The following is a 15,541-nucleotide window of genomic DNA, read 5'->3' on the forward strand; positions in this document are numbered from 1 at the left end:
ATTCAGATGGTAGAGTCAGAATTTGGCGTAAACAGAATGAGAACATGGATCCATCATGCCTTGTCACCACTGTGCAGGCTGGTGGTGGTGGTGTAATGGTGTGGGGGATGTTTTCTTGGCACACTTTAGGCCCCTTAGTGCCAATTGGGCATCGCTTAAATGCCACGGCCTACCTGAGCATTGTTTCTGACCATGTCCATCCCTTTATGGCCACCATTCCAGCAGGATAATGCACCATGTCACACAGCTCGAGTCATTTCAAATTGGTTTCTTGAACATGACAATGAGTTGACTGTACTAAAATGGCCCCCACAGTCACCAGATCTCAACCCAATAGAGCATCTTTGGGATGTGGTGGAACGGGAGCTTCATGCCCTGGATGTGCATCCCACAAATCTCCGTCAACTGCAAGATGCTATCCTATCAATATGGGCCAACATTTCTAAAGAATGCTTTCAGCACCTTGTTGAATCAATGCCACATAGAGTTAAGGCAGTTCTGAAGACGAAAGGGGGTCAAACACTGTATTAGTATGGTGTTCCCAATAAGGTGATTGTATTGCACATTTTAGTTTTGCATTTTGAATGGTTTTTTTTGTCCTTGTTCTAACAATGGATTTATTTTAGGTATGTACTGTACAATGGTTGGTGCTCCATATAACACTTACAATGATTCATACTAAGATTTGCACGTTATATTTTAATTCACAAGCCCTAATCACTGGGTTATACTTGCCTTTTTTCAGCTTTTTACTTTAACATTTGGAGGCAGTAACTGAAATCAATAACTTTGTTTAGCTTTATAATTTTCCTCAGACAGGTTTGTACTGGCAAATAGTGGACAAATGGATGTCCATGGATGAATAATAGTCCTAGTGAAACTCCTTATCCAGCCGTGTCCTGGCCTGTGAGCGTGAGCTGTTCTGCAGTGTGAAGCTAATCCGTCTCCATCGTCCTCCTCTGTTGAGCTCATTTACCTCAGATCCGATTCAAATGGCTTTCTTTTGCTCGCTATTAAACGTTTAATAACATTCACAGCATGGTCCACCTATACATCTATGCAGGAATTTCAAGTAACTCTAGGAATTAGTGTCATTGTAAGGCCACATGTTTCACAATGAACTATTGGAATAATGAGCTGCTCCAGAGGAAGAATGGACCTGCCTGGATTTAAAGAACCTTTTGCAGCATTGCATTTTATTCTCAGAAGTCTACTTATTATATTAGTCAAGGTTATTGCAGAAAAAATCTAACCACATCTTGTCCGATACTCTGTAGGGGGGTGCTAAATCACTATGTGCAACCCAATTTCTATGCCGTTTTTAGTATAAATAGTGAGTGAAATGTGAAACTAATATGTTATATAGACTCATTACATGCAAAGTGAGATAATTCAAGCCTTTATTTGTTATAATTTTGATCACTTCTGTCTTTTTTTCTCAGAATTGCAACTTTATATCCCACAATTCTGACTTTATATCTCGCAATTCTGACTATATCACACAATTGCGAATTTATATCACGCAATTGCGAATTTATATCATGCAATTCTGACTTTATATCATACAATTCTGACTTTATATCTCACAATTCTGACTTTATATCTCGCAATTCTGACTATATCACACAATTGCGAATTTATATCACGCAATTGCGAATTTATATCATGCAATTCTGACTTTATATCATACAATTCTGACTTTATATCTCACAATTCTGACTTTATATCTCGCAATTCTGACTTTATATCTCGCAATTCTGACTTTATATCACACAATTGCGAATTTATATCACGCAATTGCGAATTTATATCACACAATTCTGACTATATCATGCAATTCTGACTTTATATCTTGCAATTCTGACTTTATATCTTGCAATTCTGACTTTATATCTCGCAATTCTGACTATCTCGCAATTCTGACTTTATATCTCGCAATTCTGACTATCTCACAATTCTGACTTTATATCTCGCAATTCTGACTTTATATCACACAATTGCGAATTTATATCACACAATTCTGACTATCATGCAATTCTGACTTTATATCTCACAATTCTGACTTTAAATCTCGCAATTCTGACTATATCTCACAATTCTGACTTTGTATCTCGCAATTCTGACTATCTCACAATTCTGACTTTATATCTCACAATTCTGACTTTAAATCTCGCAATTCTGACTTTATCTCACAATTCTGACTTTATATCTCACAATTCTGACTTTAAATCTCGCAATTCTGACTATATCTCACAATTCTGACTTTATATCTCGCAATTCTGACTATCTCACAATTCTGACTTTATATCTCACAATTCTGACTTTAAATCTCGCAATTCTGACTATATCTCACAATTCTGACTTTGTATCTCGCAATTCTGACTATCTCAGAATTCTGACTTTATATCACACAATTGCGAATTTATATCACGCAATTCTAACTTATTATGCAATTCTGACTTTATATCTCGCAATTCTGACTTTATAACACGCAATTGTGACTTTATATCTCGCAATTATTTTTTTATTTTTTTATTCAGTGGCGGAAACAATACTTAGCATAGTGTGTGTTGAGCCTCTGTTAAAAGTAATTGTCAACTTTTTTTTTTTTTTATCAATTGCCGTCACCTGTTCATTAGCTTTAGCAGAGAGCGATGTTTTCTCACTGTTGCATCAGGCAAGTAATCATTGAAAAACGTGTCCCTACAAGGTGGACCTGAAAGTGACTGCTGTATTGTTTGCATGCTATCGCACAGTTTAATAAATGGAAGATACGGTTCTGGTGGGGGGTGCACGGCTAAATATTCCTGGCGCCGCATTAAATATGCATGCAGTGGCAGTTTTAATTATTACAAAGTGCTGAGCTATTCCAAGAAGAGCATTTCCTCCACATACACACAACACACACACTTTTAAATCAACCGTCTGGGACTGTGTGTTCATGCTTCAACAATTCTCATGCATTATTTAAAAGTGGGAAGTCTGGGGAGTGGGGAATGACAACTTTTCCCAGCCCAGTTCTGGGCTCCTCTCAGGTAATGACCACAGTATCCACTTGGCACTTGCTGCATGCTGACCTTTGACCTCTCTCTTGCTTTTCATTTAATGGCGAAAGGTACATTTGTGAATTCTTGGGATGTTCTTGCAGATTTCTTATTTTGAGATCACCAATACCTAATAAAAATAAATTATAATAACTGAATTATTCATAGAAATATAGATATTCCCAGCATCTCTATAAACTCGCTATCCAAAAACGCTGTAGGGTTATGTACATTATTTTATTTTATTTTTACAGACGGACGGATGAATGGATATTCAAATATAAATACTATGTCCTTCTTATTGAGAAATGTCTTCACGTTACTTTTGGCTGATGTTTGGCTGAAAGTTACAAAAAAAATTGTCATTTCCCCTGAAATATCCGCAAAGGTCACCTGTACGTAGCCGAGAGAGCTGAGCTATCCGTGAGTAATCACTATGTTTAGAAAGGTGACATTTATAAATGAAATCTATATAGCAGACACAGAGATGATGAAAAAGCGCTGCCTCTGATATTTTAGGGGTTACATTAAGGACCATGAACACGTACGCAAACGTATACTATTGTGCAAACTGTTTTTTTTTTTTTTCATCTCCCGTGGCTATTTTTTTCTCCTTTTCATTTTTGTCCGTCTTTCTCTCACCCTCTCTTTCTCGCACACTTGCATCTTTCCGTTTCCTGGCATATATTTCCTGTGCTGTTCGGTTTATTCAGGGCTTTGGAACAACACCTCCATCATTCACAAACACAGCGAGGCTGTGAAAAAGTTCTCCCTGGTGAGCTTTTTCTCTCCGTCCTTCTCTGTAGTTTTTTTTTCTGGTCTGTTGTTTCTGAAGCAGATGCTTTAGATCCATCAGTCCACATGTGAAAGACAGAAGCTTCTTCTCCATCCAGCTCAGCTCAGTATTACCATGACCTGAGCCTCATCAGCTGACCTCAACATCAGAAAATAACCCTGTCTAAGTTGAGTTATTCTGGCCAGCTGGACTCAAGTCTGGAATTTTTACATGAAAATAACAGGGTTTTATTTCATGTAATTTTTTACTTTTATTTTAGTCTTTATTCTGCCACTTTTTTTATTTTCAGAGTAGAGACACATTCGACTGAAGCAAAGCTTCTCTATAAACTCACTATCCAATTTTTTTTATTACATTGATTTATTTGTTTTGCATAGGTTATTTTTCATGTATTGATTTATTTTGAGTTCGAGTGAGGATTATTTTTTAAAACTTCATAAATTAAGCATCAACTTAAGCATCATTTTTGTTCCATTTGTTTATTTACATCAAGTAGCCCTCAAACCGTATTCACTTTATAGCCCTTAATCCTGTAATTGTGGACAAATGTGGGCACAGAGGACTCAGGTGTGATCCTAATTTTTATTTATTATAAATGTTATATCACTGTCTTCGATAAAGTTTTGTCTATCCGTTTATGGTGTTTTTTTTTTTATTTTGGGGGTATTTTTGAATTTATTTATTTATTTATTTATCCTCACGGAAAATTTTTCTGCACCTACAGTACGCCTGATACATATATACAAAGACAATTTTACATGACAGGATACAACATTCCCTCACATTTACTTCAAAAAGTACCATATTTTCTATGTAAAGTATGCTTATTTTTATGTTGTTGTTTTTTTGTTTTGTTTTTTTTAACTACATTAAAATATCATTCCAATAAGTTCTTAGAATGCTCTAAATTACAGTTTTTCCCATTCATTTCTATGGGTGCCCATTTTTGACCCAAATACAAGATTAAGGAGGTTTTTTTTTTCTTCACCCACTTAACATTGTAGAATTGAGTAAAAAACAATTGTGTGTGTTCAGGAGGCAAACTTCTTGTACCGCTCAGATCAAGGGAAGTATTTTTTAAAAATAAATCATAACTATTTTGCCCACATTTGTCCAGAATACAGTTTTAGGGTTAAGCATGTACTCTGCTTTAGCAACAAACACGTCCGCATGTCTAGAGTAGGCCGTCTAGACACCCCATCATTGAAATCGTCTGCAGGCGTGAGAGAAAAACAAACAAACAGCATTTCAAGGCTTGAACATTAAAGACTGCTTTATCATGATCCTCAAGCTAGTCTTCTATCTACCTGGTCGACATGAAAAGCAGTGTTGGGCTGATGTGAGGAAATATCTGAATCCGATAAGCTGGGGTTTTATGACTTTGACTGAAGTTTTAATAATACAGATACCCTTATTGCATTGCATTGCATTTATCTAACAGTGAAACCCAAGGGTTATGATATTCAGTCCTTGATGCCACAGCCTGTTTTCATTCCTCGTCAAGCTTTGACTTTTATATGGCTGGATATCTTCTGCCTTTGGCTCTGTCATTGATCTGATTTCAAAACCAAAGGACTGATAATCGTTGCTGCTTATTATTATTATCATCTATTTTTCTTTTTTCTTTATTGCTTTAGAGGCAATATTGAGTTTTGGTTTTATGCTTGGCATTTTATGAAACATAAAAGTTTGTAATGTGACCATCTTGGAAATCTCCTTTTACTCTCTTTTAATGCAGCTTTTGGCGATGATCTGGCCTCAATCATGCTGTTAGTCAGCGTTTTGCAGCAGATGCAATCTGGACACATCAATATGTCCTGCAGCAGTACAAGTTTTCTATTTTCCCCCATCAATCAGTCCAAGCAGCCTGGTGTTCTCCAGTTCCTTTGTAGTGCTGTTCAATCATAAGCCCAGTATTCTGGTTGAACACACACAAATACATTGAGCCTTTGTGGACTTAATTACGCATCATTAGGGCCTGATGCACGGCATGGGTCTCTTTAGAGCGAGCCGCAGTTATTGTGTACTGTGATTTGGCCGAAATGTCAAATTAGGTCTTGTGTGGCCACAAAAAAAGCAACAAAGAAAAGCAAAACAGTAAGCCAGAAGAAATGAGCTTTTTGTGTAGATTGCTACATGCACCTTTCTAAATCTGGGGATCATCAGTTTGGCTTCATTTGCTGTTCATGTGTATTCAGAGTCAGTTGTCACGCACGTGTATGTCAATCTGGACTGATACTGGGGCTGTCGATGCTAAATTTAGATGCAGTTTATGGCCTGTTACATAAATGCATGTTTTGTGTCTTGATGGACACAACAGGTTTAAAACATTGATTAGTGGCTTGGTGGGTTGTGCATGTTCTCTAAAATGTTGCGTGATGGTGATGCAGCTTGTCATTGCCTAATACCACCTGCGTTTATGAAATAGATTAAAGGTTCAAAAGGTTTCTGCACAGTTGGCGGCAACAAACCAAATTGCAAATTTAATGGTTTTCAGGCAAATTCTTTTATTCCCAACCCTTTTTCACCTGTTTACCCCAAAGCCCCATCATTATAATTGATCATTATGTTAAAGGTACAATATGCAAGATTTTTAGCCACCAGGGGTCGCTAACCTTCTACAATAACAAAGGCATAAATTGTATATTTTGCATTAAGCGGAATTATGGATCTTGTCGTAAAGCAGATGGATCTTTAATGGATGAGTGAATACATTGATGTTTTAACATGACAGTGGTGTTAAGCAGGACGTGATTCTTAAACGTATACCAGCGCCACACGCAACGCGAGTCCTGCGGATATGAAGGAATAACGACATTTCGTTACCGAACTACACGCAAGTCCTGAATTGATTCTCACATATGTCAGTTTATTTGAGTATCTTGAGGTAACTCAGCGCTGCTTCACTTGCTCTAACAGTTACATTATCACACTAAATGGGTTTTGAGTGTATTGAATGTTGTTAGTTAGGTTGTTTGTTGGCTGAATGAGACTAAGATTAACATTAGGAAGTAACATACAGATCATATTCTAACTTTTGTTGAATTTTTCTGTTTCAAAGTACACATTTCGAGCTTTCTATAGATATATTTCTCTGGTGTGTGAGGCAAGTAGGCCTACTGTACCTTATACACTGTGTTTCGGTTAATTTGTGACTCACGAGACGAGCTCCAGGCGCCGGCGCCGTGTCCTGATTATCTATTTTCCGTTATATATTTACTTCTTATTTATTTAAATCCAGGCAATTGGTCACTGAAACATTTATTAAAATTAAGATACAATTAATACAAAAACAAAATTCACCTTAATGAAAGGATATGCATTATGTTTGATGTGAAAGTTTTAAAGCAGTCTTTCAGAGGCGCTTTCAGAGTGGTCAAGTCCGTAATAGGAACCGTCACGAAACATGATTTATCCCTCATAAATATGTACCCGAAAAATAAGACAAAATGAATATTTTATGTTCTGTGGAGATGAGCCAACTCTTCTTTCCAGTGGGTAGAATTACTTTTTGTACTTTTGCCACCTAAGTGAAAGATTTGTTTTTTGTGTGTGTCACATTTGTAACGATGTGTTTTTTATATATATATATATATATATATATATATATATAAAAAACTTTTTTCAAATGTTTAAAGGGGGTATGGTTAAGACGTTTCAATATAGGCTACTGGTATTAAATGCATTTTTGAGAATTAACATTTCAAGTTTGTTTTTTGTTTTGTTTTTTACCTCAAATCACGTCCATGCTGCAATATCCCATTTTTAAAGAATTTATCCCCAACTAGTTTTGTGGTGTAGGTCTACGTATTTTTATAATGTTAACTTAAAATAATACTATAGTAATTTAAAGATGTGGTAGCATTAAATCTGGATTGGAAGTCTGAAGGGGTGTGTCGTGATTTTGCCTTCTCACACACATTTCTGTTTCATATCGCATGTCAGACAGCCATCATTTCTACTAAAGAAAATGACAAAAATAGTAACACACAGTAAATTGGATAAGTAACTTTAATCTGAATTCTGGTTTGGAAATAGTAACGTGTTAGATTACTTGTTACTGAAAAAAGTGTTCAGACTAGAGTAATGCGTTACCGGCATCAATTGTATATGTACATATGTTTTTTTAGTTTAATTGGGTTGGGGTGCCGTGGAAAAAAGAAAACTACAAAGGGGTGCCCTGCTTTCAAAAAGTTTGGGAACCACTGCTATAGAGTGTCATCCACACAAATTGCACACAATTTTGGTTCCTTTCATTCAAAATGGAGAAAAAAACAAAACAAAATTATTCATGAATCATAACTAGGTTAACAAAAACAAATCCACAATCTGCGTACCACTTGAGGTACACGTATCCTCCTCTAGTTAAGAATCTCAGGAGGTAAAGACAGTATTGACCTCGAGACTAGTGCTGATCCAGCAGAGGAATGTGTGGAATGAAGCCTGTTAAAATTATACAGACAGCCTCTTCACCCTGAAGTTTTTACTATATTTTGGGAATTGGAAAAGCGCCCATCCCCCTCTCCCACTCCTTTAACTCACTCTTCTCTCTCTCTTTATCCATATGTTTGCAATCTCCAAGGTCCTTCTCTTTCTCTCTCATACACTTGCTTGTTCCCTCTCTCTCCCACACCTCACTCCATCATTCTGATTACATCCGAAGGGAGAACCAAGTGTTTTGCAATCAACCTCTCCGTTTAAAAAAAGAAAAAAAAGAAAAAGAAACCTGTTGTATTTAGAATAGGAGGGGTGGTGTGGGAATCCATTATTTTGAGTGGAGTGTGACTACTCAGTCACTGAAAGCCCAATAGGAAACGCCAGCAGCCGGAGGAGGAAAATTAGCCCAATCCTTTTGGGCCCTGATATATGGCGCACATCTGGGCTGCCGTCCATTGTTTTCAATTACAACTTTAAGCATGGCCTCCTGCGTGCTGAGCAATGCTCCCCCTCTGTTTTTTGTTTTTTTTTCCATAGCCCCGTTTCTCTCCCTCCCCGACCAATTACACAGTGGACAGGTGTCGTGTAGTGCTAACAGATTGGCCCACCCGCCTCTGTCTATTTTTCTCGCCTTGCTTCTGGAGCGCTCAGCATAAGCACTCCAGTGACGGTAACGACAACACTCCCCTCTCTCTCTCTCGTTGTCATCTGAGTGAATATGAGACATGAGGGTGAGAAGTTCATCATGCAGTCAGTCATGTCTAATGAACAGTTAGACCTGCTTCCAACACCCGTGATTTTGACAGGGATTTTGCATGTAATTATGTAGCGGGAATAACGGGGTGAATGTAAGTTATTAAAATGCAAGACCCTGCACAGCTCTAAAGATTTCCAAGTGTTTTTGTATATGCTGTACCGTATGTTGAATTTGCTATCATCACACATTTTCTGTAATTTTTATAATATTAATGTGGGCCTTGTTCGGAGTAAATTAGATGCCGCGTTTAAATACCCCAAATTTAAAGGTTTGTGGCTTTTAGTTCATGCCTGTTAGCTTTTATTTTATTTTATATTAGGGGTGTCAAACGATTGATCGCCATTAATCGCATCCAAAATAAAAGTTTGTGTTTACATAATATATGTGGATGCACTGTGTATAATTATTTTATATATATAAATACACAGACATGCTTGAATATATTTAAGAAATATTTTCATGCATATACTGTATATAGATTTATATATAATTTAGATTATGTATAAATATTTTATATATATAAATCATATTTTTTTCTTAAATATACATGCATGTGTGTGTATTTATATATACAAAATAATTATACACAGTGCACCCACATATATTATGTAAACACAAACTTTTATTTTGGATGCACTATTTTATATCTAATAAATATAATTATTTATATATAATAGTTTTGACTCCAATATATTTTTATATTTGTTAAATCTCTGACATTAACCAGAGTAGATGCCATATTTAAAGGCCTTTGCTTTTTATTTTATTTTATATTGTATTCTATTTTCTTTTGTTTTAAATGTTTATTTTTTTTTATTTAAATAAGTGTATATAATTTTTTTCCCCGTCTGTTATAAATCTAAATGTGCATTACTGTGAACACCAGATGCTTGATGCAGTTTCCAATTATATCAACATCCATTGATTTTTATTTATTTATTCGGAGCCACAAATAAAATAATTTGAAATGTTTTTTTTTTTTTTTAATAAATGACTTGCAATATAGCCCCAAAACTAGCCTAATATAGTTCCATCTTATTTGTTCATTTATTTGCATGCATTTCTTAGTTGACTTAACACATATCTTTATTTCATTTTATTTTTTTCAGATAACATAAAGCGAAAATTGCGACGGCGACCGATTTGGGGGCGGGGCATCATCAGGAAGAAAAAGAGCTATAAAAAGGAGGAAGCAGAAGATGATGAAGAACCCGATGATGAACCCGAAGAGGGAGCGGATGACTCGGCTGCAATGGCGCAAGGTGACACCTGTCTCACTCAGGACGAGTCGTCCTGTGACGCAATGGAGCTCCATCCTGAGAAACAACCACTCCAGTCCAATGGACACATCCTCTCCACAGAGGAGGAAAACTCATGTGAGCCGACGGCCAATCAGGACCCTCAGGGCGAGGAGGAGGCCATCGAGACTCCCTCGGAGGAAGCTCCTAGCGTTAAGGAGCCATCAGAGGTCCCGACGGTCCCCGCTCCACAGGAGTGTGTGAATGGAAATGAATCTTTGGACAGTGTGTATAGTGATGCTCTAGATAAAGAAACAGAGGTAGACTCTATTAAAATAGATGCATTTGAAGAGAAACCAGCAGAGCATAAAGAACCTTCTGCCCCAGAATGCAATGCAGAGGAGAATGTGACCGCAGCGGAGGAAACGGCGTCTGATGGCGACCATGAAAAAGAAGGTATGGCGCGTTAGATTTTGCAAATCCCAAAGTACTAGTTAAACATATTATTATACATATTTTCATATATTTAAAATGTTTATGCACTCAATTTAGAGATTTTAAAATGCAATAAACATTGTTATATGTAATTAACCATTTTTAAGTAAATAACTGCCCAAAATAACTTAACAGATGTCCATAAAAGATGAAAAATTACAAGTTTTGATAGTCAGCTGTACGGTTATTCACAGTTTGGAGAAAAATACTCTGTACTTGGACTTCAAAACACCATCTGTTTGTGAGCGTTTTCCTGCCGAGAGTTAAATACACCAACAGAAACACCCTGAGGACTCGCCTCTTCTTAGACGGCTTCAGACATGCTTTTCCTTCACCAGGTGTTGTCCATTTCTCCTGTGCTCAGGTTTTTTTCCATAGTGTGACTTTTGTTTTGTTTTATAGGTTCATCAAAAGGGAAGAAACATGTCAAAGGTTCACCCGAACCCGAGTTAGAGGAGCTGGCCGTGCAACTTCCACCACCTCCTGCTCTCGTGGTTGACCACCAGCGGCTCGAGGTGCGATGGAAATGAATGTTTTATCATAATAGTTTTAAAATTAAATTGTAATGTTTTTTTTTTTCAACCTCTGAAACCAGTATCATAACCCCCACCAAGTTAATGGGTTGGAAATGTGGTTTTCTGGTGTAACGTTGTTCCACCAGAGGTAACATTATTAAGCACATCCCATAAGCTCTCTGTGCGCATTAGCATTACTGTAGCTGTGCTGTAATGCACTGATCTCAGAAGGAGGGAAATCACTCCAATCATCGACTCATTTAGGAAAAAAGTCATCACTGTGGAGACTGCTTCATCGTCATCATCATTAGACAATTTTGGAAGTGTTCATTCGCTAAGTCATTCATTTCCATTTAATTATTTGCCATCAAGTTCATCAAATTAGGGCAGCAATCTTCGATTTTGTTTCTCTTCTTAGAAGCACATTGAGCTTTAGTTCCAATCTGGAAAGCAACAAGAAGTTCATATTCCTGAATGGGTTGCCATGTCTTATACATACTTTTTAGAGTTGGCAAGCCTTGGGATATACCAAATCATCATAATTGAGCTTTTGACTGCCCTGTCGCTTAGTTTTGTGCGTCTTGTCAATGTTTAAACTGCTCTGCCAGTCATCTTGTCACTGTTAAAATCCTCCACATTCAATTTAATTTAATTTCCTACTTTATCTGAGAAAAATGTTGAAGCACGTTGATCTGCCAGTCTTGGGTCTTTCATGCGGAGAACTCTCCTCGTCTTTGCATAATGATGCATTTAAAAGTTAATTAGCAAATCTATCTTTATAAACAGTTCACAATGTGGATTTTTTGTGGTGACAAGAATTATTTTGATTTCATAAAACCTTATTAAAGCAAAAAGAAATATTTTATTAAAATAAAATTACTCATATTGTGATATTTTGGTCATATGGCCCACCCCTAGGTTAGATAGTGATTATTAATCTCGAGTCAAACCTTTCTACTTAACCGTTGGTCTTGAGCATCCGCCATGTTTGTTTTTTAGTTTTTTTTTTTTTACTATTTTTATTCCCTACCCGTCTCTTCGAGTCTAACTGGAAATAGAAGACTATCCCGGTATCTTTGGAAAGCTCAATTCAGCATACTAAGATTTGGGACACACAATTCTAATTTCGAAAACTATTAAGGACGGATAGTATTGCCATTACTACGTTTGGATTGGAATACTAGCTTGCTTTTTTTTATTTTTATTTATTTTAAATTGTATTATTGTTAATAATTATTACTATATTATTATATCATATATTTTTAAAAATGGTGTGTAAAACAGTATATTACTTTTTTAACATGGTATACACAATGATAAACATTTTTATGTAGTATGCTATTTAATGGGTTGGAAATGTGGTTTTCTGGTGTAACGTTGTTCCACCAGAGGTAACATTATTAAGCACATCCCATAAGCTCTCTGTGCGCATTAGCATTACTGTAGCTGTGCTGTAATGCACTGATCTCAGAAGGAGGGAAATCACTCCAATCATCGACTCATTTAGGAAAAAAGTCATCACTGTGGAGACTGCTTCATCGTCATCATCATTAGACAATTTTGGAAGTGTTCATTCGCTAAGTCATTCATTTCCATTTAATTATTTGCCATCAAGTTCATCAAATTAGGGCAGCAATCTTCGATTTTGTTTCTCTTCTTAGAAGCACATTGAGCTTTAGTTCCAATCTGGAAAGCAACAAGAAGTTCATATTCCTGAATGGGTTGCCATGTCTTATACATACTTTTTAGAGTTGGCAAGCCTTGGGATATACCAAATCATCATAATTGAGCTTTTGACTGCCCTGTCGCTTAGTTTTGTGCGTCTTGTCAATGTTTAAACTGCTCTGCCAGTCATCTTGTCACTGTTAAAATCCTCCACATTCAATTTAATTTAATTTCCTACTTTATCTGAGAAAAATGTTGAAGCACGTTGATCTGCCAGTCTTGGGTCTTTCATGCGGAGAACTCTCCTCGTCTTTGCATAATGATGCATTTAAAAGTTAATTAGCAAATCTATCTTTATAAACAGTTCACAATGTGGATTTTTTGTGGTGACAAGAATTATTTTGATTTCATAAAACCTTATTAAAGCAAAAAGAAATATTTTATTAAAATAAAATTACTCATATTGTGATATTTTGGTCATATGGCCCACCCCTAGGTTAGATAGTGATTATTAATCTCGAGTCAAACCTTTCTACTTAACCGTTAGTCTTGAGCATCCGCCATGTTTGTTTTTTAGTTGTTTTTTTTTTACTATTTTTATTCCCTACGTCTCTTCGAGTCTAACTGGAAATAGAAGACTATCCCGGTATCTTTGGAAAGCTCAATTCAGCATACTAAGATTTGGGACACACAATTCTAATTTCGAAAACTATTAAGGACGGATAGTATTGCCAATACTACGTTTGGATTGGAATACTAGCTTGCTTTTTTTTATTTTTATTTATTTTAAATTGTATTATTGTTAATAATTATTACTATATTATTATATCATATATTTTTAAATGGTGTGTGAAACAGTATATTACTTTTTTAACATGGTATACACAATGATAAACATTTTTATGTAGTATGCTATTTACTCTATCATTCAGTACACTGTAGAAGAGCCGCGATCGGATTGGGTTAAAGTTACTTAGTCAAGGGTAGTAGGACGTCGATTAACAAAATGCTGACATATATTTTAAAATATGTCAGTGAGCCTCCGTCTTGTCTTTAATCATCTTATTTTAAAATATATGCTTTATGACCAAAGAACCGCCATTATTTCCAAGCAAATAGGTGTTTTTGGTAATCCTGTCGACATTTAGTTGTGAATGGGTCTCCCACACTGCTTGATCACGCTCATCATTTCTCCTCTTGGCTTTTAGATTTTCGGGAAGGAAAACAATTCCACTCCCCTGTCCAAACTTTTATGATACCGGGTATCAGATTTGCACAATCCATACGCACAATGTTTCCCTCACTCGAAGGCTTGCCAGACCTCCCGCGCCTAGTTACGGTTGCTAAGACACGATTGGCCAGTGGCGCTTTTCGGGCGTGGCTTAGCGAAGGGGCAATTGGTCGCATTTAATTACCCCATTGGAATTAAATCATGCAAAAATGTAAATTAAAATGAACAGTTCTAAACAACCTTCAATTTTGACAGTCTGCTAATAATGAATCAAAGGGCTATTAAAAAAAGTTTTTAATATGCCATTCATCACGCTTAAAATGGTAGATCAAATAGCTTTGCATTTTGAGGTACAGTATTCCTTGCCGTGTGCAAATATAGCGTGTTGTCCTGCTATTCCATGCAAATAGTGAACAATATACACTACCGGTGAAAAGTTTTAGATCAGTAAGATTTTTTTATGTTTTTAAATGAAGTCTCTTCTGCTCATCAAGGCTGCTTTATTTGATAAAAAAAAAATGACAATAGGTAATATTGTGAAATATTATGACAATTTAAAATGACACTTTTCTATTTTAATATATTTTAAAATGTAATTTGAAAGCTGAGTTTTCAACATCATTACACATCAGTTTTCAGTGTCACATGATCCTTCAGAAATCATTCTAATATGCTGAATTTATGCTCAAAAAACATAAATTATTATTTTCAATGTTGAAAATAGTCGTTTACCATTTCCCCCCCCAAAATTCTATGATGAATAGAAATTTCAAAAGAACAGCATTTATTTAAAATATAATCTTTTCTAACATTAAAAATGTCTTTACTGTAACTTTTGATCAATTTAACTCATCACTGATGAATAAAAGTATTTTCTAATTTCTTTCCCCCAAAAATACAAAATAAATTCTTACTGACCCCAAACTTTTGAATGGTAGTGATTAATCAGATCAATTCTGTTCTTTTGAACTTTCTATTCATCAAAGAATCCTGAAATAAAAATGTAAAAAACTGACATGGATGATAATCATAAATGTTTCTTGGGCATCATATCATAATAATTTCTGTAGGATCATGTGACACTGAAGACTGGAGTAATGATGCTGTAAATTCAGCTTTGATCACAGGAATAAATTACACTTAACTATATATTCACATAGAAAACCGCTGTTTGAAATTGTAATAATATTTCACAATATTACTGGGGTTTTTTTGTATTTTTTATCAAATAATTGCAGCCTTAGTGAGCAGAAGAAACTTCTTTTAAAAACATTTAAAAAAATCTAAAACTTTTGACCAGTAGTGTATATACTGCACTTCTAGGAGTGGTATGTGAGGCTGCCATACGGAACACACCCTTTAA

At 35.8% G+C, this 15,541-nt stretch overlaps 1 protein-coding gene across 2 annotated transcripts in view; it reads left to right on the forward strand.

Annotated features, from left to right (window-relative positions):
- atad2b (ATPase family AAA domain containing 2B) overlaps positions 1-15,541 on the forward strand; it is a 99,087-nt gene that overhangs the window by 69,501 nt on the left and 14,045 nt on the right. For both annotated transcript variants that reach the window (XM_039690164.2, XM_039690166.2), the window contains exons 25-26: positions 10,144-10,728; positions 11,170-11,282. In XM_039690164.2, coding sequence (XP_039546098.2) covers positions 10,144-10,728; positions 11,170-11,282 — 698 coding nt within the window. The remainder of the gene's footprint in view (positions 1-10,143; positions 10,729-11,169; positions 11,283-15,541) is intronic.

Source organism: Pimephales promelas, chromosome 13 (genome assembly GCF_988280905.1).
Source record: "Pimephales promelas chromosome 13, fPimPro1.hap1.1, whole genome shotgun sequence".
In the NCBI taxonomy this organism is placed as follows: Eukaryota; Metazoa; Chordata; class Actinopteri; order Cypriniformes; family Leuciscidae; genus Pimephales; species Pimephales promelas.